General features: G+C 36.3%; 1 protein-coding gene across 1 annotated transcript in view; it reads left to right on the forward strand.

The window, feature by feature from the left end:
- The window catches only part of IPO8 (importin 8), a 50,838-nt gene that overhangs the window by 14,168 nt on the left and 8,891 nt on the right, over positions 1 to 27,779 (forward strand). Inside the window, exons 6-22 of the mRNA XM_035345224.1 lie at positions 313 to 402; positions 1,210 to 1,304; positions 1,920 to 2,004; positions 4,542 to 4,676; positions 5,492 to 5,591; positions 7,236 to 7,312; positions 8,175 to 8,291; positions 11,275 to 11,364; positions 11,971 to 12,136; positions 12,731 to 12,891; positions 13,321 to 13,446; positions 15,274 to 15,340; positions 15,960 to 16,085; positions 16,575 to 16,672; positions 17,746 to 17,841; positions 19,100 to 19,320; positions 26,955 to 27,160. Of these exons, the coding sequence (XP_035201115.1) occupies positions 313 to 402; positions 1,210 to 1,304; positions 1,920 to 2,004; positions 4,542 to 4,676; positions 5,492 to 5,591; positions 7,236 to 7,312; positions 8,175 to 8,291; positions 11,275 to 11,364; positions 11,971 to 12,136; positions 12,731 to 12,891; positions 13,321 to 13,446; positions 15,274 to 15,340; positions 15,960 to 16,085; positions 16,575 to 16,672; positions 17,746 to 17,841; positions 19,100 to 19,320; positions 26,955 to 27,160 (2,056 nt within the window). The remainder of the gene's footprint in view (positions 1 to 312; positions 403 to 1,209; positions 1,305 to 1,919; positions 2,005 to 4,541; positions 4,677 to 5,491; positions 5,592 to 7,235; positions 7,313 to 8,174; positions 8,292 to 11,274; positions 11,365 to 11,970; positions 12,137 to 12,730; positions 12,892 to 13,320; positions 13,447 to 15,273; positions 15,341 to 15,959; positions 16,086 to 16,574; positions 16,673 to 17,745; positions 17,842 to 19,099; positions 19,321 to 26,954; positions 27,161 to 27,779) is intronic.

Raw genomic sequence — 27,779 nt, forward strand, 5'->3', positions numbered from 1 at the left:
TATAGCCACTGTTGTGGTCTATAAAACTCAGCTGGACTACTTTGAAGAACAGGAGGAAACAAAAAGAATTAGCAAGTTCTCAAGCCAAGGAACTTTCCTCAAATAGTGTCCAATCAGAAGTTTCTCTGTCAATAATACCAAGAAGGTTGCAGTTTTAGTAGTAACGATATCTAACCTAGCTTAGATTTTACTTAGAACCTCATCTTTCTGGGAGTGTAACAACTGTAGAAACATCTTCTGCCTTCTTCAGGAGAAAAAATAAATCAATCAGTATTTAATGAGCATGATGTTGTATTTTTTTCCTTATTTCAGTACGCATTGCCACTCCAGTTGGTGAATAACCAGACTATGACCCAGTGGATGGAGGTCTTCCGTACCATCATTGATAGAAACGTGCCTCCTGTAAGGTTTAGTAGTGTAAAGACCTCTGATATTTGTGTGTTGGCATTTGAGGAACAGTCAGCGTAAAGATTTTCTCAGTGGCTTTTTTTTTAATATGTCATCTAATTGAGATTCTTATCCTTAGAATAGTTGTTGTTCTGACAGAAATGCAGGAGAGTCGTGTAAGCTCTCAGAGTTTTGCTGTCTGAGGTAATATGTGAACTCCAATCTGGGATGTTTTGGAAGCTTCCAAATATTTTAGCCATTTTCTCTCAAGAAGAAAAAGCTCATCATAAATCTATCATTTGTTTCCGTTTCTCTTTTTCTTTCTTCCATCTTCCACATCTCATGAAGAAAAGATGAAAAAAGTAATTAAATATGTGCGTGTGCATGTGTGTCTGTACAACAACTGTCATTTCTAAATTTTTTTGGTATTTATTGCACAAGTGTAATATTGCAATGCAAAAGCTATTAAAAATATGGTTAGGTTATATAAATTTGGAGGAGTAGTGTTAATTTTGCTTAATTTTTAAGCAAAAGTGCACACTACTGTGTGTTATCCAAGCATATAAGGGAGTTTCATTTTTTTAAACATGCATAATCTTGAAAATTAAAATACAGGCATAATACAGCTATTGCACATACACAGTTTATATTGACCAATTAAGGTATTTTTAAGTTTCTGAATGCTATATAACTGGTAACAGAACCAAAGCTTTAGTCAGTGCTGTGAATTTGTATTAGCTTACTGGGTGAGGAATGTGTAAAACATGATTTTTCTCTCAACACTACACAGAGCTAATTAAAAATACATGTGTTTATTTATAGGAGACTTTGCAAATTGATGAAGATGATAGACCAGAGTTGGTGTGGTGGAAATGCAAGAAGTGGGCATTACATATTGTAGCTCGTCTTTTTGAACGGTAACAAACTAATTAAAAATGGAGTTGGGTTTACGAATCTTGTTAACATTGCTCATGGTGCTGTTAGACAAGACAGTGGAGTTGATTTAGCAGTTGATTTAATGTGTTTACCAAAGAGATGTTTCTGCTGCTGTTCTTTACCTTGCACTGACACATCCAATGGTTTGAGGTTTTAGTGAGATGATTTGGCTTTCTAAGCCAGCAGGAAACTAACCAGAGAAAGTATATACATATATATGTGTGTGTGTGTGTGTGTATATAATATATATATTGTTTTTTTACTGCATTCAGCTACAACTGTGTGTATACTTGAATACAAAGGCAGAGAAAGATTTGAAAAGAAGTCAAAAAACATGGAAATTATAGAGCTTTTGACAAAAATGCATTTATTTATTTATTTGACTATAATATCGTACCATCTGAGAATCTAATACAAGAAAAGGGAAGTGAGGCATTATATAGGAAATAATGACTTAGTCGGATATCTGTGGAAAATGATTTGTTGAGGATGGGAGGCTACTCAGAGTCCTTGGTGTTGTAGAAAGTACTGTGTTTTCTTGACACTGAAGAGTCTTCTCTCACAATGTAAATATCTGTCTTCTCTTTGTTTTAAAGGTATGGAAGTCCGGGAAATGTAACTAAAGAATACTTTGAATTCTCGGAGTTTTTTTTAAAAACGTACGCTGTGGGCATACAACAGGTAAGCACAGTTCATTTGTTTCTGAATTAGATCATTTTGGCTGAACACAAAGGTATTGCTTTTCAATAAACTGTGTGTTCACAACAAAGTTCAGGGAACAGAACTGAACAGAGTAAGGCCAATTTTTCATTGCAGTGATTGAGAAATTCTTTAAAACTCTTCTTAGTGCCATCCTTAACTGAGGTGTAATAACACAAATTTTCAGCAATTCAAAAAAACCCTGCAGGAAAAAAACTTCCATAAAAGGTGAGTGCTTATCATCAGTATTACCGTCGTGGATAAATATTCTCTGTATAACTGAGAGAAAAAAAATGATGCATGGGTTTCACATCACAAAGGGATGTATTTTCAGGTCACTCTTTAGAAACTGATTTTGCAGCTTAGGAACACTAGAGTATGACCTATTTTATGTTAGGAAGATGTAATCAGATTAGAAGGTATCTGGAGAATAGCAATAGAAGTTATTTTATACCTGGTAAGCATATTTTATGAAAACAGGGCATAAATTCACAGTTTACAATAAAACTGTTTTTGTTGGGGAATGCTTAGTATTTGTATTTAATGTGGCTTTCTGCAGACAGTTCAGTGTTGGTGAAGTTGCACAGAAGAGAAGCAGTTCCTGTCAGTTTTTGCTATTTTTTGCCAGCTTAATTGTGGGTATCTGGGAACATGGGCTTCCAGACTTGTAACATCTCCCTGGTTTGGTGGAATGGCTATAGCAGTTGGGTGCTTGGAAGCCCCGAGAGTGGTGGTTCAGAAAATCAGATGTTTCTGGTACAGCTCCTCCTGTTTCTCATCCAGCCTGCTATATACTGGATGACTGGGAGTGGTATTTCCCAGGCTTTCAACTTTTCAACTAAATATCTTGAGTGTTACATATTCTAGACAGACTTCTAAGAAGTCAGGAGAGTGCAATACATTCTCCTGCTCATAGAGCCATAGAATCTTTAAGGTTGGAAAAAACCTCCAAAAGAGGAGGTACTGAAGACCTTACAAAAATCTAGAAATGCTACATCCACCGCCGTCTTTTTATCCACCATAAGGTTGACTTTATCATAGATCAAATTACCAAGGCAAGATTTTCCCTTTATGAACCCATGTTGACTCTGTCTGGTAATCAAGTCAGATTTAAACTAGCTTTCAAAATACAAGGATTGTCTATAAAACAAAATTACTTTTCTCAATCCAGTTTGACAAAAGAACAAACAAAACCAGCCAAATAAACAAACAACAGTTTATCCATCAGTGTATTAATGCTGTGTAAATATGTGAGTGATAAGAACTAAAGGATGGCTTTGGTGAGACTGTAAATATTAAAAAGGAGGAGGAAGCAATCTAATATAAATTTTAAGCTCTTTGCAATGGTTAATTTCTGAGTGGAGAAATAGCCTTCCATGGGCAGCTGTCATATGCGATAGTTAAAGCTTATGTCTGATGAAAGACTAGGACATGTAGCAGAGAACCGTTTAGCTTGGAAGATAAATGGTCTAGAAGATCTGCACATTTCTTTCATTTCTCTCTCATAAATGCTGATTTGCCACATTTCACTGCATAGTTAGTATGAATGCTATTGTGAGTATTGCATTACTAAGCTTTTGTTACTTATTTATCAGTTGTTAAATGCTGACATTGTGCTAGAGTTCGTATGAAATACGGACAAACTTTGCCCAAGGAGATTACTGTAAAAAAGACTAAGGTCAGACTTAGTACCCCTAAGAGAAGGAATTACGTTCAAAATAAGATTTATTGTAGTGTTGTTGTTGTAAAGAATTCTGAAGTAGAGCTGTCCTTCTGAAAATAAGATTCAAATATTTTGTCACGCATTTTACATGATTTTTATTGTTATTCATGTATGTGCCAAGTCTTTATGCTTACATTCAGTAGTTCATTTGCCATTAGTGCAGATTAGTGGCTTTGTACTGTAAGTTTTCTTAGTAGATCAAGTCTCTATAATGAAGAAGCATTGTGTAATAGAGTTTGTAATAGCATGCTACATGATACTATTTGAGAGTTGCAACGGGCAATTGAAGATAAGGCTTTTGCATCTTTTCCGATTAACAGATTTAGGCTTTTCTTTGGTTTAGTATTTCTGTTCTTACCACTCTTCTAAAGTCATTTGTCTTCTTCAGGGGCCTGTCTGTTACAAATGAACACAGACACCATTCGATTTAGAAGCCAAACAGTTTGTAAATCTCTCTGTTCCTTTACTGTCACTATTCCAAATTTTGCTGAGGCCTGTGTAAACTGTGAGTCTGTGAATACTGAAGTATGTCTTTGGTTTACAATCACAGATGATGACATATAGTGATCTAGTCTAGTGGTAAAATGTACATAAATGCTTGCTTGATCAGGTCCTTAATATTTAAATGATTTCTGACTTTTGAATAAAAGGCCTTGCAGCAATTACTAACAGTAGAACTTCTGTTGTAAAACTATTCTGTCCATGCTGGAATTCACTGAAAAGGTGCTCTGCATATCTTTGCATGCGGGCTAATTTTCTGTCTTCATTTAAAAATATCAATTCGTTATTTCTTTAGGTTCTCTTAAGAATCTTAGACCAATATAGACAAAAAGACTATGTTGCACCACGTGTTCTTCAGCAGACGTTAAATTACCTGAACCAAGGGGTGATACACTCTGTAACATGGAAGCAAATGAAGCCACACATACAGGTCAGTGCATAAAATGCAGTCATAAACACTGCATGTCATCAGGGTGATAAGTATATATTTTTTTCAGTTTTAAATGTTTCATAAATCTTTCATGCAGTGATCAACCTTGATGAAAAATAGCATTCCTACACTAATGTGGTTGTTTTTTACGGTATTATGACTAACTTTTATTGCAGATATTATGAACTGAATTAAAGATTCTGGTCCCTAAGTTTCTTATTTTGCTGAATTCTGCCAGAAAGTCTTAATGTTCTGGCTTTTATTTGTTATTAGTGTTCAGAAATGACTGTAAATTTGGAAATTAATAATTGATTGCAGTGCAAAGACAGTCACCAAAGAGAACATCAACTATGAGGTACTGAACTCTGTTTTAAGAGCATATTTTATAAATATATGTAAGAACAAGTGAAAAGTGATTTTCATATTTTTTTTTGTGTGTGTCTTGTAAGCTCCACTGTTGTAGTCAGTTAATCTCATGAACGTTATGGGAAGGATGCAGTCTTATATTAAATGTTGCACTGGTGAGATCCTTCTGTAGACTGCAGTGCTCTGCTGTTTACAGACTATGTCCTGTAGTATATTTTGTATGGTGCTGGATTATTATAAAGCTAGATTATATAATTACTTCTGTCTTATGTCTGTTGCAAAAGGAAAGTATGTGTATTGTAAGTTTATTTCTGTTAATAAAAATAAAAGTGTAAAAGAATTTTACTCTTCAGAAAAATACGTCTATTAAGCTAGTGCACAATGGAGGGAAGCTGTACTGGAATATGATTTTCTATGTACTTATGTGTATTTGCCTCCTCTAATATTAGAGTATAACAGAAGAAGTGATATTCTCCCTAATGTGCTACAAAGACGAGGATGAAGAGCTGTGGCAAGAGGATCCATATGAATATATCCGCATGAAATTTGGTATCTGTTTTTAGTTAGAATTTATTTTCTGCTTTCATCACAATCGTACACCATAGTCCCAAATATACCATGGTCACTGTAATGTCTCTGTCTTCACTAGTGTCCTGAACAATAGAAAGAAGAGATTTTTTTTTTCTTAAATCTCATGAACCTGTAACTAAGAGGAAGGCATATCAAATGAGTTTGGCCATTTGGCTGGTGCTCTTAAACTAGTTCTCTTGACATCTTCTTCTACTTCAGATTTGCTCAGTGCAGCCCAACAGATCGGTTTTCTCAGCTTTTAATGCCAATTTCAGAATCCTGAATTGGAGATGTTGACAGCTGTCTGCAAGTTCTTGCAGCTCACACTTTGACCAGAAGAGGCCTGACTTGCTCTTTCTTTACTGAAAATTGTTCATCTGTTCATGTTTTCAGTATCTCTTGCCAATTGTTATTACTAAATTGTAAAACAATTAGATACAAGTATTTTTTTCAAAATACTTAGTGAAAAATCTTGGGAACTACACATCGGACCAAATAATTCATATTAAAAGAGTTATCTCATTGAAAAAGGGAAGGGTACTTAAAAAACATAGCAATTTTAGCTGGAAAATTCCAGTAAGCCAGGCACCACAGAGACATCTAGCATTTGGAAATTTTCAATTAGTTGCCTTCTGGTTAGCATATGTAAAAACAGAATATAAAAGATCCTAGAATACTTAAAATAAAATAAAATCCACACAAAAAAACTTGGAGAGTTATTATATAGAAAATGGATCGTGATATAGCGCTGATCATTGGGGTACAAATATGTAGCTGGTTTTTGGTATCTAAATTCAGTTATTTCTTTGTAAGCAATGAAGCCTTTTTTAATATGAGAGTTAAATACAGATTTGAATTGTATTGTGGAAGGTAGGAAAATAAAAGCATAAAAGTACATTTACTTTAAATTTTGAGAGAAGCATTTGGATTTGGAACAAGAATTCCAGTAGTCTGGTAGTATTTCTTAACCATGATTTATCTTTAAAATCTCAGGAAAGTTAATGTGTAATTTTAACCACGTTTTAAGATTACTTTTCTAGACCTTTTACTTAATTCAATCTGTATTGGGATGTTTGGATTAGAACATGTTTGGCAGCACAGATTTTTTTTCAATATATATATTATATTTTCAATATGATTAAAGAAGGTTTACTTGTAATGAAAGAAGTTAAAAAGCTTCAACTTTCAGCAGATTTAAAACTACCCCCAGATCCAAGTATTTTTTACATTCAAAGAGTTCCCATGAGGTTTTAATAAAATCAAGCCAAAATTGTCTACATATGGTATACAGATGGCCCTGGAATGCATTGTTGTTCTTCCTATAGTGGTTTTAATTAAAAAAAAAAAAAAAAAGGCACTGAATTTTTCATCTCTTAAATACATGGTCTCAAAAGAATTAATGAATAAATAATGCATTCTTAATAAAGAGTGATGAGTGCTTAGTAGACTAGAAGAAGGCAAGAGTAAATGCTTTCATAGGTGACATGAGCTTGGGTCTGACTCTTTAACCACAAAGTGAATACAGCCATGAATAGTTCTGTGTCCCACAAACTCAAGCCACTTTATCAAAATTTAATTATTATGTTGTATTCAGAAAGTGAGTTTATTTCTTTTTAATGTTAGATGTATTTGAAGATTATGCATCCACTACAACAGCAGCACAGAATCTTCTTTATACAGCAGCAAAGAAGAGAAAAGAGGTATGGTACTAGTGTTTTTTATTTTTTATTTGAAATTTTATTTAAAATGTTATTTTCCCTTAAAATTGAAGATGCTACAGGATCTAGTCTTGAAAAAACTACTTGCTGATAAATAATCAAACTCTCTCCTGGCTGAGTGCTATGAATTTGGGGAGAATTAAAATATGTATGTATTAATAAATAATAAATGATTTCCTCTTGCAGATGTAAAATTAATCTGCTAGATAAAAACTGAGTCAGAGAATAGATGTGATATTTTCTCAAGTTTATGAACAGCGTCTGTCATGGCTGTTCAGAGCTTTTCAAATTGTAGCAGGAAGAAAAGTGAACCTGATCCTTGTTAATTTTCAGTGATGCAATTTAAAATCCTGTTGACAACAATGAAATCAGGAAGAATGAAATTAATTTCATACAGCTGCTCTTTAAATGAGGACAAAACTTTTCTGTAGACACTTCTTTCTATACTTAACACTGATATATGCAAAAAAAATAAAAGGATTTAGCCTAGCCCTGGAAAACATGCATGTTTGCTAAAACTACTGTGAAATACTGTTTGAACCTCTTTTCTCCTCACCTTTTTTGATTTGCCTCAAAACAACAAAAACACCTTATTTACTATTACTGATATGAAATTTCAAATAAACTAATTCCGTTTTGCCAAGTTTGGGTGAAAAGCTGGAACATGAACCTTCTAAATTTTAAATATGGAAACATGCTACATGTAGTACCTCCCAGTTACTTTGGTCAGGCTAAGATTTCTTCTTATAAAAGTCGTGATTTTTTTAAACTTCACCAATGCTATTGAAATAATTTGATTTGGATACCTCACTGACAAAAGGAGATTGTTTTTTGTCTTGTGTAGGTATTACCAAAAATGATGGGATATTGCTACCAGATTCTGACAGAGCCAAACATTGATCCAAGGAAAAAAGATGGAGCTTTGCATGTTATAGGATCTCTAGCAGATATTTTACTGAAGGTAAGTGGTAAGGAAGTAAAATAGGTTTATATTTGTAATTCTTATTATGAACCCCCTTTTCCAATGGAATATGTTAGCTTATTAAAGTATGGTTAGTTCATAACCATATTATTGAAGTCAGTGGAGAGATTGCACTGTGCAATAAGAATCTTAGGGTTTGTTTCTTTAAAAATATTAACATTCTTTCCTTTTTTTTATATATTCCCATTTTATATACTGATTTTTCTTCTCAAGTTTCTCCAAAGCTCTGCTTGTTTGCTACTGCACCATCCCTTGTTCCTCTTATGCTTTACTGGTAAAATGGAAGGGCTTTAAAAAAAAAAAAGTATACATTCCACCAGTAACGTTGCTTATGATTCTTCATCAAAATCCCCAACAGCTTGTGCTATTGTGGGTTTCTGCTGGTTCCAGAAAAGTGTTTATTTAACATGTTGTAAGAATGTTTTGTCTAGCTTTGTAGCCTTTAGACCCTAAAATACATTACTTCAAGTCTCATTTCATCAGTCCATTGGGAGTTTTGCAAATAAGTGCAAAGAGTACAGGGTTTCTATCCTTCCTCCATGTTTTATACGCAGTATCTTTACAATTTAAGTTTTTCTCCAGAATTTGAGTGCACATTTAACCCACAATGCTGCTGTCTAATATAGTAGTTGTTACAATTTCTCTTACATTTTGGTAGGCAGTGGAGTCCAAGTATGCCCTCTCTCCATGTCAGAACTAACTGCCAAAAAGTTATAACTTTTAGAATGAAAATGGGGTTCTTGCGCTGGAGGCTTCCTTTTCAAGTATGCAAAAAAATATTGTATGTGAATTGTCTCTATGTGCAGGATGTTTCTTCATAGATAGCCTTGCATTCAACAAGGCTGAATTCTGGGTGCTGCACTTGGGTCATAACAACCACATGCAGCAGTACAGGCTTGCAGATGAGTGGCTCAAAAGTTACCCAGCAAAAAAGGATCTGGAGGTGCTTGTCAGCAGCTGGCTGAACAAGAGCCAGCGGTGTGCATGAGAAGGCCAATGGCATCCTGGCCTGCATCCGATATAGTGTGGCCAGCAGGGGTAGGGAAGTTATTGTCTCTCTGTACTTATCACTAGTGAGACTGCACCTCAAATATTGTCTTCAGTTTTGGGCCCCTCATTGCAAGAAGGTTATTGAGTTGCTGGAACATCTTCAGAGAAGAGGCAACAAAGCTGGTGAAGGGCCTAGAAAATCAGAGCTTTAAGGAGCGGCTGAGGGAAATGGGGCTGTTTAGTCTGGAGAACAGGAGGCTGAGGGGAGACCTTGTCGCTCCCTACAACTACCTGAAAGGAGGCTGTGGGGATGTGGGAGTCGGTCTCTTTTCTCAGGTGTCAAGTGATAGGACATGAGGAAATGGCCTCAAGTTGCAATTGGGGAGGTTTAGGATGGATATCAGGAAGAATTTCTTCAGACAGAGGGTTGTTAGGCATTGGAACAGGCTGCCCAGGGAAGTGGTGGGGTCCCCATCCCTGGAGATATTTAAGAGATGTGTGAATGTGGTGCTTAGGGACATGACTTGATAGTGTTAGGTGATGGTTGGACTTGACAATCTTAAGGGTCTTTTCCAACCTAAAATCCCAAAACATCAATAACTTGCAAAATTTTTGTAGTTACAGTGGATTATAAATACTCTGCCTCATGTTGGAATATAACAGTGAAAGAAGAGGATATTCTGTGTTGTGAAAAACCTTTCATATTGAAAGGGGTTTCATTTATCTCTGTTCTGAGGAAAATAAAGGATTTATTCCACTATACTGCTAGTATTTTAAATTTTCAGTCATGAAACTTAAAGTTACAACATATTTTATAAAAGAGTACTAATCTCCAAACACAGTAGTCTCCTCTCTACTCTGAATTTCTTGTGTTTGGCATTTAGCAGATGGAAAAATTCCATGAACTATTTCTGCATAAAATACTTGATTTGTAAGTGTCTTCTGGCTGATGAGTTGACAGATACGGATTGTAAGTAGCTCATAGACATGATGACGCTGACTTATCCACATGGATCTCCACAGGCGCTCCAGTTCAGTGCATGCAAACCTCTGACCTGTGTACACCTGTGCTTTCCCTTCTCTGTGTTTTTTTTTCCTCTCCTTAGTTCTTCATCTGCCTCTCTGAAGGTTTGGGAGACTGTGTGGGGAAAAATGATGAATGGATTAGTGAAGTAGGAGTCTGATCAGTTAAGATATATTTTGTATCTTCCCGTTTCCTCACTTCTCACCTTAGCCACTCAACCATTCCTTTAGGTCGTAACACAGTCCCCAGCATATATCTTTTCTCATATGCTGAGACTGTAGTTTGTAGGAAAGTCCCCAGTGTCCGTGCTGGTTGTTCTGGCTTTCTGTAAATGTCTTGTGATTTGCCAAATTTGGAATATAGAAGAATAATTTTAATTGAATATCCCTCTCCTGCCAAAGAGATTTCTTTCACAGAAGACTTATATTTTTCCATTGATAACAACATTATTAGCAACATTAATAAACATATACAATGATGTGAGTTGTAGCATGTAAAATAATCAGCTTTAATGGTTATAGTAATGACAGGTCATTTGATACTCAAATCTATTTCATGCTAATCTTACATTTATCTTAGGCTATGTGTGTACTTCTTTGTAGGAAGACTCAGGGGGGGATACAATTTTTAGGAATGCAAGTCAGCTGGAACTAGTGCTTTAGAAACAAAGAAAATTCCAGGTATAGTATTGTAAACAGCAGTGTAGAGTTGAATATTATGATTTTTTTTTTTTTTTACTTAAATGGCTTTGAACTTGCAATGCTCATTCGGTTTACTCAGTTCAAGACACTAGATTCAGATCTCTTCATGAGACAGAGCATATCTGTATTACTTGGACAAATAATTGCATTTTTCCATGGACTTCACAATAGTTAAAATGGATTGCTGGCTAAAATGGAGTAAATAAAATGAATGGTCTCAAACATTAATTTTTATTTTCACCAACAGAAGAGTGTATTCAAGGATCAAATGGAGCTGATGTTACAGAACCACGTATTTCCTTTGTTCATGTCTAACCTGGGGTACCTCAGAGCTAGAGTAAGTTCACCAATTATACCAATTTGAGTACTTGGCATGATTCTTCCCTTTGCAGTTTAACTTCCTTATGAATGTCAATGAAAGAAATAAAGCGAATACATAGTAGAATTTGTAATAACTATCTTGTACAGTAATTTTTCAGCATTTTGATTTTAAAAATGATTTGTCACTTAAATGAATTGATGAAAGATCTGTTACATTATTGTTTACTACCTCAATCAGACAGGAGAATTTGAGTAGTGGTTGTGACCATTTTTCATTAGCAGATCTCAACAACTAGAGCTGTTGGACAGCTGTGAAGAATAGGTAGGATTTCCACAGAGTAGGTAATGAGACTTTGAATGTAGTGTGAACAAAATTAAAGTGCCCGTATGAGTCATAAACAAACAGTTAATTTTCTTCAAATTCTTTTCTGATTTTTTTTGTCCTCAGGAGGAACAAACTGTGAATACCGATTATGTACATACTAGATTTATTGGAATTTGAGGAAGGAAAATACAAAACTCTTGAGTGCAAAAACTTTGTCATGTGTTACTGTATGAACACACCGTAATCAAGAAAAAAATAGCCCTAAGGTTTTTTGTTTGTTTGTTTGTTTTCATGCAGTCCTGTTGGGTGCTTCATTCATTCAGTGCTTTGAAGTTTCACAATGAGCTGAACTTGAGGAATGCAGTAGAGTTGGCAAAGAAGAGCCTGATTGATGATAAGGAAATGCCTGTTAAAGTAGAAGCTGCCATAGCTCTTCAGACGTTAATAAGCAACCAGGAGCAAGGTATGCTACAGTGATTCATCAGTTGTATGTACTGATTTATTTAGTTACTGGTAGAGATGAGGAGGTTTGTGCAGATTTATCTGAACATTTCTGCCATTTAATTAGATTTCAGGATACTTAATCATCTTTTGACAGCTTCACTCACTCATTAGATACTGTATACATTGCAGATTCTGACTTCAAGTTTTATGGAGGTTTCTTGCACAAGAGTCAGTATCAACCTACTTCATTTAATAAAGTAAATAGTATCTGTCTTTTTGTTTTAATGAAGTGAAATAGTGTGTGTGCTTAAGAATTAATGCTGCCCGTGTATGAGGGCATGTATTCCCCTAAAACAGTGGATATTTTTTGTAATGGCTTTTCGATATTGAAATGAATGGCATGGTGACGAATGTACATTTTATTTACTTAGCTAGTCTACTAGTTACAGGCTGTAAAAGTGCCATAGGTAGAGTTTTTTGTGCATGTATATGTGAATTAATCTTTAAAAAAATATCTAATTCAAGAGTAGTGAGTTACCTAGTAGTTTTCAGCTATTATGTATTTATGTTTAAGGATAGTTAATTCCACCTAATTTTATTTTATTTTTTTTAGCCAAGGAATATGTGAAGCCATATGTAAGGCCAGTTATGCAAGAGCTCTTGCACATTGTTAGAGAGACAGAAAATGATGATCTTACTAATGTAATCCAGAAGATGATCTGTGAATACAGTCAGGAAGTAGCTACCATTGCTGTTGACATGACACAACACCTGGTAAGAGACAATATTAAAATCACAGTCCAGTCACAAGCACGTGTGTAGTTTGTTAAACATCTTAGGAACTTTGCTTGAAGTGCACACTGTTTAAAATAGTCCCTACAGAATTCATTTATACTATTCATAATACTTTATTTTTTTTCAGTCTGAAGCATCTTTAAAACCTTTAAGCTTTTTTGAGATACTGAATTTTGTCAATGATTTTAATGAGTCAAGCTCTGACTATTTAACATTTCAAATGTCTTAACATAAACAGGCTTCACAAAAAAAAAAGCCTAGAAATACCTCCAAACTTTCAAAACATATCTTTCTTCTTTAGCATATCTTTCATCAGTGAAAGCTGTTACAGATAGGGCATTGCTGGTTTTGCACTAGCTATCTTGGTTTTGCATGGAAAAAATAAAAATGTCAAATTTTTTTTCATAGGCTGAAATATTTGGTAAAGTACTTCAGAGTGAGGAATATGAGGAAGTGGAGGACAAAACAGTTATGGCCATGGGCATCTTGCACACAATTGACACTATCCTGACAGTTGTGGAAGATCACAAGGAGGTAAGATTTTGTTACATGCATCTGCTTTCCCTCATGCCTTTCCTTCATGATGACAAGCAGTTCTATGTATGTGTTGCATCCCTTGATGGACATGAATGAGTATTTACTATAGCAGGATGGTGAATTAGTACCAAGTGACCTCTGACAGATCTGAATTTAAAGCCCAGTTTATTTTTGTGATTTCTTATTTGTTTAGCTCTTAAATTTGCAGGGTATTTATATCATGAGGATAAAATCTTTAGCCCTTACTCTGGTGAACACTTCATTGGACAATTACTACAGGCTATTAAAATATATTTTGAGGAGTAGTATTTTGCATAAGCGTGATTTTTTATAATGGTGACTCATACTTTGTTGTTTACCTAGCAGTTTCTTGGATAGAATTCCTAGGAACTGTTTTTATTTTTGTAATGCAAGTCTACATTTCACATATTCAGAGAAAAAAAGAGATTCTTTCTGCTCATAGTACGTGAGCTGGCTGAGGCAGGAAGGATTTCAGTGACTGATAAAAAAGGCAAAGTCTGTCAGTAAATTTGAGCTCAGCTGACATAAAGCACAAAAAAGCTTTGTCCTAGATGGCTTCCTTTTGATTTATAATGAGGTTTCATTGCATAAGTAGAATCTTAATATTCTAATTAATGTATTCTAAAACTATAAGCTTCATAATATTTTCTTGTATGACCATTGTGTTCGTTTGAATTTGAGAACATCTTTCATTCCTTTACAAGAACCCCTTGCGTCTTTTGAAAGCTAACATGAAATCTGTTAACAATCGCTCTTGATGCTCAGCTAATCAGAAGTAGATCTTCAGGTTTTACCTTTGGGGTTTGGGGTATTTTGGACATAAGTTTAGCAGCTTGTTTTTCTGTTATGTGAAGCACAAGCTAAAATACTGTGCAGAATACTCTTCATCTCAGAATCTTATGTGATTTTAGAAGTGATATAAATGATATACAAATGATACAGAAGGCTGAAAACTTAGTAATTCTTTTCCTTTTCACCATTAACTATGTAGAGCTTAGGGGATGATCAGCCATATGTCTGAATGTTCTACCTGAAGGTACACGGATGAATCTGTGGTCACATACTTAAGCCCTTTGCCAGAAGAAACCCAGGAAGCCTGACATCCTGCAAGACTTTGAGTTTAATGAATGACCAGCAGCAATAACATTAAATGCCTATGTTTGATGGTTTTACTTACACCTGCGATGCATCCATATAAGTCTCCTTGCAATTTGGTTTCCTTCATAAATGTCATCTCTGTCCAACATTGCAAGGCTGAATAAATTATCCTCTCACCTGCCCACTCCAACAGATAGCCACACAACAGCTTTTGTCTGACTTTACCACGGTTGTATTCTCCTAAACTCTACACGTGATCCTCTTGCTGGGCCTGTTTTGGGAGGCTATTCGTAGATCATAAGCAAAAGCATCTCTTCTTTCTTTCAACCTATTCTACTTCAGAGATTTTGTACTGAGGCCTTACCTCAAAGTACAGTGTTAGCATCACCTTTTGCTTTATATCCAGAAAGGACAACAGAAACAGTTTTTCAAAGGATCTGCAGACTAACTCTCAAGTAAGAATTTTTAAAATAAACAGAAATGCCGCAAGTGACATGTTTTTAAAAAGTAATACTGTTCATTGAGAAATTGGGTACTCAAATCAGTGAGACCTTATTCATAATCTTGTGATCATTAAATCAGAATTTAGAAAGTGATAAAAAGCCTTTTTGCTTTGAAGAACTTATACTGAATTAATCAAGTACATTGATCAAATGACTGTCTTACTAAATTTTAAAATAAACTTCTGTGTTTTTTTAATTTCAGATAACTCAACAGCTGGAGAGCATCTGTTTACAGATCATTGGCCTTGTTTTGCAGAAACATGTTATAGGTATCTCTTGGAGCTAATTTTTAGAAAAACATTATACAGGTTTTTGCATGAAAAATTCTTTAATTATTAGAAGCAATACCATCTTCCAGGACAGAACTTCATCTTTTGTTGTTGTTTCTCACTTCTTTAAGAATTAAAAACAGAGGATGCAGTTCTTATAGTTCTAGCTCTGTGTTAAAGACCAAAATCTGCAATTACTATTTTATGAACTTCGTGTGCAATTAAATTACCTCTTTGTCAGTTTCCGGCATTAAAGAGTTACATAGCGTTGTGCTAAGGCCTTCTGAGAAGAAAAAAAATAAAAATAAAAATAAATTGAGAAAGTAAAAACATTTTACAGTAAGTCATTAGAAGCAATGCCTTTGGTGCACAGGTAATGCATTTTTCCAGTGTGTGTTTTTAATAAAAAGCACATAATAAAAAGCAATGCATATTGTTGCAATTGTAGCCAATATAAGACCTTAAATAGTCTTTTCCAAATTGTATTATTTTTATTCTTCTTGATATAATTAGTAATTGCCGTCTTCTAGTTGTTTTATAACTCAGGGCTTGAGTTTCAGATTTCAAGATATTTGCAAACAATTTTTTTTTTTTTAACAAATTTGTTTCTCCTTTCCAGAGTTCTATGAAGAAATTCTTTCCTTGGCGTACAGCTTGACATGCCAAATGATTTCACCTCAAATGTGGCAGCTTTTAGGTGTTCTGTACGAGGTTTTCCAGCAGGATTGCTTTGAATACTTTGCAGGTATTACCACTTCTCTTGATGTTGCAGCTGTTTAGGAATTCATCTCCGGAACCCACCTTACAAAGGTCACTTCCATTTAGTGTCTTGGTATAAAATGATCATGTACTTTAGTCATGTCCTGACCATCTGTTTAGTGTGGGAGTGTAACAGGAGCATATTTAGCTAGCGAAGCATGTTCAAATCTGTCAGTATGATCAGTTATCGTTGGAGGTCCTGAACTCAAAGAAAGTTGAAATATACAAAGTTAATGGGAAACTACAAATTCCTAAATTAAAATGTTGTTCTATTCTGTTTCTTCTCCTGAGAATGCATTGTGCGTGGTGCACTTTATGAAGAATTCTGCTAAAGTAGACTTTTGCAAAGTTTCAATTTCTAACCATGTCCAAGAATCTGTGCTAATGAATCCCATTACAGGACTACAGCCTCACTGGCTAGCACTTCTAAGGATTAGATTGCCTTTTTTTTATTTATTTTTTCTCTCCTCTGCAGATATGATGCCTCTCTTGCATAATTATGTGACCATTGACACTGATACTTTACTGTCTAATCCAAAGCATTTAGAAATCATTTATGCTATGTGTAAAAAGGTAAGTAGTATTCTGATTCTTACTGTTATGCTTACCTAACAATCAGATTAAAAGTGACCTGAACATGCCAGGTGGTAGCCAATCATTGCAGAATGAAATGAAGTTTGGTCTCATCTCAGTTCCAAGTAGTCATAGCACCTTCACAGTTTCAGGTGACATACTTTTTAAAAAAACTGTGCACAAATGTGTGGGAGAAAGTTGCTGTGCTGTTGTTTGCCTTGACTCTCTTCTATGAACAGCTATTTTGGTAAGCAGAAGAATTAATGAAGCCTGATTTCCTTGGGTTGTCTATCTTGTGATGGGGTTCTTTAGTTCTCAGCTAAGGTGCGAACTCATTTGAAGTTCTTCCCACATTTTCCTGTTTCCCTTTTATACGGATTCTCTCACGTATAATAAAGTATGAGATCACACTGCAGCCTTGGTCTGATTTGGGGCATCATCAAGTCTTAGGAATCTATCTACGTGCTTATTTTTAAGAGACTTACAGGGATTTAATGTATGTGTGAATTCTGCTTCTTTGTCAAGTTTGATTGACACTAGCTGTAGGGTTGAAACATACTGAGAAGAAACAGTCAGTTTCGTGCATATGTGCATGTACATAAAGTGATTATACACATCTCGTTTTGAATCTGAAACTAGCCTAGAGATAGGACCTCGCTTTGCCAGGCTGTTAATCTGCCAGTGTTTATTGGAACTGAAGTCAGAAAATGGAAACAGGATGTGGAAAACATCAATGATTCTTGCAAGTAACATAACCTTTGAAAAAGGGGAAGCGATAAGGGATGTATAGAGGATACTAACATTAATAAAGAACAATAGCAATTTCTTCTGAATTTTTAGATTCATTGTTAGTCACCTATCCTGATTTATATCCTGTAGAGATAAGTTTATCTTTCTTACTTCATCAGAAAATACAGCATGAATAGATCTATGTTTACATATATATATATACATGTGTATATGTATTATAGATATGCCATGTAGAATTTTGATGTATTCAGGTACAAGAGCACTTGCTTTCATAGTTGACAGCGATTAATACCGATAAGTTAAATTGCCTTTTTGATTGTTAGGTATTAACAGGAGATGCAGGAGAAGATGCAGAGTGCCATGCAGCCAAACTCCTAGAAGTAATTGTTCTTCAGTGCAAAGGACGGGGTATTGACCAGGTGATACACACTTAGGAGGTTTTCTCTTGTACAGGTTTCCAATGCTATGTGTATGATTCATGAGAAAAGCAGTTGGAGTTGGAGAACTTGGGGGGAGATGCAAAATGAAACAATGGGGAGAAATACAGAATTGTGGTTGAGAGATTAATTACACAAACACAGCTATTGACGTATTTTTTTCTCCGAGCCTTGTCCTTTTTATGAACTTGGTCCTTTTTGAACTCACGGTATACTTGTGAATGAAAAACTTAAGTGTAGCTAGATTGTGATTGGCAGGAAAACCATAATTGCAATTTTCTGTAATTGTATACAACACATTTGTAGATCGTGATTTTTTTTTCTCTTTTTTTCTTTTCCCCCCCATATTAAAAGCTAAATTCTGGTCTCACATTTTACATAATACTCCAGCCTCTAAATTACTTTGCCATATCATGTTTGATGTTTGCGCAGTGCAATCCATGGACTTCAGTGATTAATTTTCGGTTAATTTCACTGAAACCACTATAACTTTACCATTGAAGTAATTGAAGATAAAAGTATTCCCTTCAAGATTTTATTTTAAAAAAGAATCTGGAAGGGATTAAAGTGAATTATATGCATTTACATTGAAATAGGGGTGTGGTGGAAGGCTGAAATGAGCACCACAACTCTGGGAATTAATATAGTTGTACTCTGAACTGAAATTCATAAACTGAAACATTCGGAATGCGTTCCAAATTAATATAAAGCATAAACCTGCATGTTGAAATATATGTAGATGTTCATTTCATTGTGTAGAAATATGTCCATAATTTTAGCTGAATAAGCTCACTCATTGCAAGCTTCTTAAAGAAATGTATCACTTTTCATTTATTCGGAAAAACTTTTTTTCTTGCAGATTTAGGTCCTCTCAGTTTTTAATACGTTAGTTTTTAAGTTGCTGGGTATCTTTATTCAAAGATGAGAAGGTCCCTGAGTTCTTTTCAAAACCTTTCATTCACACCAAAACAAATTCTGCCCAGATAGCTCCAAATATTCTCCTCTGTGCTGAGAATAACATCGGCGATTTTTAGCTCATAGAATGGTTGTTTTGGGGAAGGTTTGTAAGTATGTAAGCAGAGGCTTAAAAAGCTTTTATATTAATCTAATGTTTTCTTAGGATATACCTGGACTTCAGTTAGTTCTGGAGATCAGTTCTGATAAATGTGTTTTAAACCTGTGTATAATCTGGCAACATGTATAATACTTGCTTTTTTTTCCTTCTTCATTATATGCCCAGTGTATTCCACTCTTTGTGGAGGCTGTTCTGGAGAGGTTAACAAGAGGAGTTAAAACAAGTGAACTTCGTACCATGTGTCTTCAGGTTGCCATAGCTGCACTCTACTACAATCCTGACCTACTTCTGCACACCTTAGAGAACATCAGGTTTCCACACAATCCTGAGCCCATCACTGCACAGTTCATAAACCAGTGGATGAATGACACAGACTGTTTTCTTGGGCAAGTATTGTCTTTTTGTCTTTCAAAAGTCCCTGCTTTTGGCTTTTTCAATTCTAATTGTATCCCTAGTCTTGTTGAAGCAAGTGATTTTATTCCTTAATTATTCCATATGACAGTAATCCACACCACGTCTAATTGCAATGCTACTAATAAAGGTGTGCTATGTATATCTAATTTTTCTTGGTCTGTTGAGCTATATGCTGAGTCTTCTGTGTTGCAACAGTACAAGAGAACAATACATACTGTCTTTCAGAATGCCTTAGGTTTTTTTTTTTTTATTTTTTTTCTTTTTTTTGTTTTTAATCAGAGACTATCAGAGTAGATACTAGCAGAAATTCAGACTAGATATTAGGAAAAATATCTTTACCCAGTTGGTGGTCAAACACCGGAACAGGCTTCCTAATGAGGTGGTTGATGCCCTGTGCATGTCAGTGTTCAAGATGTTTGGATAATTCCCTTGCTAACATGCTTTAATTTTTGGTTAGCCCTGCAGTGATCTGCTAGTTGGGCAAGATGATCTTTGAAAGTCCCTTCCAACTGAATTACTCCTTTCCATTTCAAACTCTTTTCTTATCCAAGAGAAGGTACAACTTGCACTGAGGGTAATATTTAGAGCTGACCAGCAGGATTTCAGGGAGATGTTAACTTTTTTTCCTCAGATACATGTACATATTTTCTGTTCGGTATTTTATAAAGTATTTAACCACTCTATTTAATGTTCAAAAAACATTGTTCAGTCCAATGAATCGCATACTTTGATTTTAATTTCTGCCAGTTGTTCATGATCAGCGTTGCTCATTTAACGCTGTGCTACTGATGTACTCCTGAACTTAAACTTCATGCAGACCTGCCTGTAACATGTATGTACGCTACACTAATGTGCACTAAGGCAGAAGCTGAACATTTATAAATGAAGGTAAATGGAAGTGGACAAAGCCTGTCATCACATAACAAAGTATGTGCTTGATGCTGTGGGGTTGTGAAGTTCAGTGCATAACATCCAGTGCTTGCCTCTCAGCTGAGAGACGTGGTGTCTGGCTGTGAGATTCAATTCCACTTAAGGGCAAAGCAGGCAGTCAGATGTAGTTAACAGCTACTGCTCACCTTCCTGCTGTGAGTTACATTTTGTCATTGAAGGCATGACTTCTGACTCCAGATGTACAGACAGGGTTAGAACATGTCTTCTCTGTGCATAATCTGTGCCAGCAGACTAAGTGAAGTATCAATGTGCTAGGAGTCATGCTAAGAATGAGCACAGGACCAAGGCAGGCAGCTCCTGATGCATAGATGCATACCTTATCTTCAGGTTGTCATTCTTTTTCTACCTGTTTTTTGGTACAGTCTTGTCCTTCTAATTCTAAAGAATTTACAGTCTTTAGAGTTGGTCTTATAAGATGCTTTTTGCACTCCCCAATCATCCATGTAGCTTTTCTTCATGGCAGTTCTTATTTGAGTTTACCTTTATTGAGCAGAATTATATGCCATCTTGGTATAGTTGCATTATTGCCTCATTATTCACCCTGTATTTATATTGTGTGGTGCATTGTAGCACTGAATCAACTTTTTAATAACTGTAATAAAATAATGACTCCTAGCCAATCAATGACCACCTAGTATATGTTAGGTTTGCTCTCAGCATGTCCTTTTTAGTGTTTTTAAAACCCATACCAAACATATGTGATAAAAACTGTTCTCCTTCCTCTTCCGTCCTAATTACACAGTTTAGCAGGATTAGGATGAAAGGGCATCAGTTTAAAATCATAGAAGTTGGAAAAGACCCTCAAGTTTGCAGACTTGCAGCACAAACTACCTTATTTCTGGTCTGCATGTTAATTCTATCTGTCTTAATAAAATAAAAAACACTTGGAGATGCAAGAGTAATTTCCTTCTTTGATATATGTAGGCTCCGTGCAGATTCCCATTCATGTCTGGATTTGATGGTATTACCATAGTAGTCTCTCTTTAAAGTTAATTAAAAAAACAAAAACAAAAACAAAAAACTGGCAGCCTTCAAGAGGCATTTGGACAATGCCCCCATTAATATGCTTTAACTTCTGGTTAGCCCTGAAGTGGTCAGGGAGTTGAACTAGATGACCTTTGTAGGGATGTTCCAACTGAATGGACTTCCAACTGTTCTGTTCTAAACACATTAAACAGATAAATGGGGGGGGGGGGCGCCCGGATCTCTTATTCATTACAACAAATCCAGTTTATTATCACAAGCATTCTGACCTTTTCTACTTGATATGTATAGAAAATGTCTACAGCACATCCTGTATTACGCATTAGCATAAATACACATTACCAATTAGAGGGATTGCTTGAGTTAGTGACAAAGTAGGCAAAAAGTACCCAGTGTCTCTCATTTCTTTTGGAGTCCCAGAGACTGAAAAATAGCACCTTGAAGTTTGCGTTTCCCATATCTTCTGGTAATACTACTGATAATTTTTAAATTATTTTAGTTTCTACAGACTTTAGAAAAGAGTGAGAGTTTTAGTATCAGGATTTCCTTGTACTAATTTTTTATGGCTGCAGAAAAGTTCTTGATATTCAGCTCTTTGTGCTGTCATTTTTTGTATTGCATATCAAATGCTGAAAGCATGCAGAGGCAGTATAAAAGAACATATTCCCTATAGGTAGTAAACTTGTCATTCTTTTTAGAAGAAATAAAAAATGAAAGAGATTTATAGCCTTAAACAGTTCATCCTGGAGCATTCAGTGAGAAACTAGTCAGATCCAAAGGAGAAAAATGCTGCCGACCTGAATAGGATCCAACCTCAAGTACTCCTGTAAGCTACAGCTTAACGTTCAGTTCTTCTGTGTTGCTTTTCAAAAAGCATCAGCTTCTGCAACTACTGTTCAACTAAGTTCTTTTTCAGGGCTGAGACAAAAGTTGACAAAGCCTATGAAAATGAAACACAGAGATCGTCAGGCTAGATTCTGCTCAGGCTATGCATTTGAACAGCAGCTGGATTAAAACATCTCTTTGATGTGCTGCTATGAGCAGTGAAATAAATAACTATAAAGTTGCTTAAATCTAAAAATTGCTTTTCCTTCACTGTTGTCTTCTCAGTATGTGGCTTCCAGGCATAAGGCTTTTGCTGTAATACTGCTTGTGAGGCACTGTGATATGTTTTAAACGACTTCCTCCCTGCCTCCCTCCCTCCCTCCCTCCCTCCCTCCCTTCCTCCCTCCCTCCCTCCCTCCCTCCCTCCCTCAGAAGGACAGGACTGCTTCTAGAAGACCATTTCATTTTAGTAAGGGTCATCATCTGAAAAGGCCTTAAATGAACAGGAAAAGGCAGTTGGAAACAAAATCTGTCTTCTTTGCTACCCTTCCTTGGGCCAACTTCTGCAGACTTCTTTTCATCAGTGAAGATACTAGTGGGTGCCCTGATTTGTACAGTTCTCACCTGCTGTCGTTCAGTGCTGCTTCAGTTCAGAGTTAGGTGGCTTTCCAGCAAGAGGCAGTTTTGGGTCTAAACTCGAGTCAGTTGGTGTGCTCACAGATCCTAGAGAAACTGGAGAAGAACGAAGGAGATCCACCTCCAGGTGTGAATTCTCACTGCCATGTTGTAGTTAGCCCTGCAGACAGTCTGTGCTTTGCTGGTAACAGTGGCTGTTCAAGCTACTTCCACCACATGAATCTCATGTCCCTCTGCCCTTCTGCTGCTGCGAAGTCCTAGTGCCCAGAGATCCTGCTCTGCCAGAAGGGCTGAGAGGCAGGGGTTTGTGTGCTGGTATGTTCTTATGCTGGAGCCAACGGTGTTTGCCAAAAGAACGCAGTATTTCTTCAGCAGTACTTGTGGACTCTTGGAATGAAATCCATGGGAATAATACATCTTGTGAGGCGAGGGGAGGGAGGGGGGAAGTGGCTGGGGTACAATAAGTAGCTGTTCTTCCCTGTTATTAAAAATATGGAAACTATTTAAAACTGTTTAGAAATTTGGAATGTAAAAAGTAATCAAGGCAAGGAGAGCTCAGAACTCACTGCAAGGCTGCATAAATCCAGTATGTCGTTGTGCATATTACACATCTGTGGATGTGTGCCTATATACCACAGAATACTGTATTTATTTATTTCTAAACATGTTTTCTACAATTACTTCAAACTGAATAAAGGTAAGGGACTGAAAAAAAAAAGCATTTGTAGAAATATTTGTTCCTTGCTGCTTTATACCTTCTCTCTGACAGCCTGAAATTTGGGTTAGACTTTCCATGTCTTATTCTTACTCTTGTGCTAAAAATTCTTCTGTGGCAGTTAGGGTGGAAGGAAAACCTAACTCGCTTAAAAAAGGGGGGGGGAGGGGGGGGGGGAATAATTTTTTTTAGACTAGGAAGATTTATTTGATACAAGAGTAAATAGTTAGAAATCCTAGTATATAAAACCCTAATCTTATACAGGAAAACGAGGTTGGTTCAACTTTGCAATTAGAAGGAAAAGGCTAATTAATTGCAGTTTGTCCAGGAAGTGGATTAGTGTAATAGAAAGCAACTTGATCCTAACATAAAAGGAGCACAGCAAACCGATAAAGGAAAGGCTTAGCCATTTTCCTTTGAAATACTTTCGCCCTGGTATAAAATACAAAAGATCCTTAAGTCTTTTTATCTTGTGTTGGAAGAAGTGTATTAGCTACAAAAAGTCCTGTGGACTGTGAAGAGCACATAGCGTGTTAGGAACAACCTGGCCTAGAAGTTGTGCATTGCACTGCCATGTGAGGCTGACTTTGTATGTTTAGCACGCAAGGCTTCGAATGCCTTTGAGGAAGCAAGCAGAGTGCGTGATTGCTGGGGAGGACTATTGTGTGCTGCTGAGCAGAGAAGTAAAGGTCTCGAAGGACAAAGCAGTAAGGAGAATTGTGTCCAGGCAGCTTTGTGCAGACAGACGAGTGCTGAAATAACGAGCCTTTGGATAGCAAAGGAGTAGTCCTGAAACCATTCTTTGCCATTACATAAATATGTAAATGACATAAAACTCGTTTTCTTTGTTCAGTCTTGTTGGTGTTTGATACAGCTGTGGCACTGAGTGCTGAACTTCAGGCTTGTCCTGCTGTTTGTGCCGACAGGTAGAAGAAACAAGCTTCCTTCTGGCCCAGCTTCACTAAAGATAGCTTGATGCCTGCATTTCTGCTGTCCTGCTGGGCCTTCTAATAACGTGTATTCCAAAGGCATGTGCTCTTTCTTACAGCTTCTCTGATAGATGCTTGAAAATGAAGCATGACAAATACACTGTACTTTTTGGCTATTTGGGCTACTTCCTAATGATGATTCCCCTTCTATATACCAATGTCTGAGTCTTCCATTTTCCTCTGATGTCCTTAAAAGATGATTCAATATGAAGCTAAGCCACTAATTGCTGTACTTTTTCATTATTTTTGTGTTACGTTATGCAATTGGTGTTACATAACAGCAGCTTTTTCAACTCCATAATAAAAGGTAGTACCAAGTGTCATTAATGACCCCATTACACCTACACTGAAATTGTTCCATTATACATTGTGGGCCTAAAGAAATTTCATGGCTTCTTCATGTCAAGGTGCAGGCTAGGAGTTTTGTGCATGGATTACAGACCTTTGGTTAAGCCCACATGAAGGTGCTGACAGAGAGTTCTTTCCTTTTGTACTTGCAGTAAGAACAACTCTTGCTCCAAAAGCAATGTTCAATTCATAGATAGCATCGTCTGTAGGTAGAATTTATGCTTCGCAGTGTTGGCACGTGAGCAAATGGTGATGGGTTCGTTTTCAAGACAGGTAAAATGGGAGATAGTCCTCCTCATGAAGGTGAAAGCAGGCTCTGTTCCACTGACTCTTGGTTAATTTGTATGCCCTCTTTTGTGTCCAGTGCCTTCTGAAAAGGAAGCATTGCAGTTTGTGGTGATGGAAGTACACTCTTTGCCCACTTGCATTTTGATATATTTTTCAACACATGTAGCGGAGCAGCCGAACCCAGCATGACAGTGCGTCATTTGATATGCTAGTTGACTTCATTTTTCTTGGAAGGTCTTTTGTGATCATAATGTTAGGCATGGCTGTATTTAATTTATTGTTCTTGTCAACTGCTCTGAGAATGGAATCACTTTGCTATGTCCTAACATGACTAACAAAGTAGGAGCTATTACGAAATCCTTCCAGATCCACAGCCTTTTTTAAACATACATAGAGTTCAGAAAGCTGTAAGATGTGATCACTTGTATTACTTGAAGAATATTGTGGCTTAGTAGCACATTATATGGGATCTTCGGTGATGAAATTGTAATTATTTTTAGAAATATATTCCTATATTCATTTTTGAAGTGATGTATTAAACTGGCTGTTCTCCTGTAAGTTTTATTGTAATTGCTGGTGCACATCTTGTTAATTCTTTCTCTCTCAACTTGCATCTTCCTCATTCTAAAGTAAAACCAAATCTGTAACAGAATTATCTACTGAGAATCTGGAGGCTGGACATTTTCTCCCAGTTGGAAATAATAAAAAATGCTAAAAGAGAATTGCTTTGGTGTTTATCCCTGCTGCAGCTGTGCTAGTAATGCCATGCTACCGCATAGATAAAAGACTGTGGGATCACTTGATGCACAGCTGCAGGGAGATAAGAACCTCCACAGTAGCCAGCTCTAGAGATTTGCTTTGTTCCTGTAGGTCTTGCTGAAACTTTGCTGGAGCTACTTGCCCTGAAGAAAGTTTGGACAGAAAATGCCAGCATCAAATTGAATGGTTCAAACAAAATGAGCTCTTCTCAAGCCCTTGATTGAAAAATACCATAATGTAGAGAAAAGCTGAATACTAGTAGTGTTTCCAGTAAAGAAGGACAAAAGACTTTCTGTAGAAGCAGTTCAAGATTTTTCCCGGTGTTATTTGCAAATGATTTCAATTTCTGGAAGTGAAAATAAATTATTTCTTTAAGAGCATAGGTTCTTACCTAGTTTCCTAGGCTGGGAGCACACAAAAGTCTTTCTGATGTTAATTGCATATTTTTATTTCCCTTAATTACCTATAGTTTCTCCTGGAAGTCTCTCATTTGCAGGTTCCCTGTTTTAAGTGTACTGCTTGCTATTCTTGATGTACAGTTATTTCCCTGCTTTCACTGGAGTTAGCAATGTGCCTCAAGTTAGTGTTGGAAATGGAATGTGTATTTCAGCCACTCTTATGGACTCTTAAAAAATATGCTTAAATACAGCTAGCCCTGTGGCACTCCATAAAAGCACCCTGCAATTCAGTGTGTTTCTGCTTGTCATTATTCTTTACTAAGAGTATTTTCTCTAATTTCAGTGTACTCCTATCTAAGCCAAGGGAAATTAATTTTCCACTCTATTTAATGATGATAATGTTTATCAAATGGTTTATTAAAGACAAGACTTTCTACATACTTATTAAACTATTTTTTTTTTAGCATTAGAAACTTTGCATTTGGTAATCAGAAACAGGAATTTGGTCATTTCTTGAAATATACTTGATTGTTTTTGGACAAGTACTTTCCAACGGGAAACTCACATTCAGAACAAAAGAAGTATGTGTTTAGCATCCTATAACATAAACTTGAAACACTGTGTTCTGCCATGTCAAGCACCAGGACTTTGCTCTCTTCATATCCGCGCAGTGAAAATATGTTTTTCTGTCTAATGATTGTGTGTTGTTTTAGACTCCATGACAGAAAGATGTGTATAATAGGACTGAGCATCTTAATGGAATTGCAGAACCGTCCGCCTGCAGTGGATGCTGTGGCTGCTCAGATTGTCCCTTCAATCCTCCTCCTCTTCCTGGGCTTAAAACAAGTTTGCGCCTCGCGAGAACTCACAGAACATGAGGACCATGCTAAAGATGACAAACACGTTGCAGAAGATAATGGTAAAATCTCCCCTTTTCACATTGTGGATTTTGTCTGGATTTAATTTAAAGGGGGTAAGAAATTGCAGTTCATTTCTAAGACTCGTTAGCCTGCTGAAAATAGCTAGGCTTATTGGGTGCTTGAAAGATCACCTTAGGAATTGATTTTTACTCCCAAAATGTAATCAAAGTGTTTCAATGTATAATAGGTAATACTTTGTGAAAGGGTAATTTCTGCGAGGAAGTAACAATAAAACTTGCAAGTCCACTGTTGTGAACGTACTCCGTCTTCTCCATAAGCAGCAGGTGTTTTCCATGACTCCACTGGCTTCATTCTTGATTTCTGGAAAGAAGCTGTTCCTAGTACCCAGCTATTTTAAAGACCTATTCTAGTGAAATTTAAAGGAAATCCTTGCAAGTTGTCTTTGTCCAAATGGCAAATAGCATGCAGTGATTTTCAAAGTGGAGTTTGAGGCAGATGAGGAGCCTGGAGTAGAAAGACTTCTTAATGCTGTGGCTGGCAGAAGAGAGAAAAATCTGAAGAATACATTGCAGCGGAAGCTGTGGGGAGTGAGTTTTGTACAGTGTTGCAGGCAGATTCATGTGGTTGTATTTGACTTGGAACAGGAAATAGATGGTT

The sequence above is a fragment of the Oxyura jamaicensis genome, chromosome 1, assembly GCF_011077185.1.
Source record: "Oxyura jamaicensis isolate SHBP4307 breed ruddy duck chromosome 1, BPBGC_Ojam_1.0, whole genome shotgun sequence".
Taxonomy (NCBI): domain Eukaryota; kingdom Metazoa; phylum Chordata; class Aves; order Anseriformes; family Anatidae; genus Oxyura; species Oxyura jamaicensis.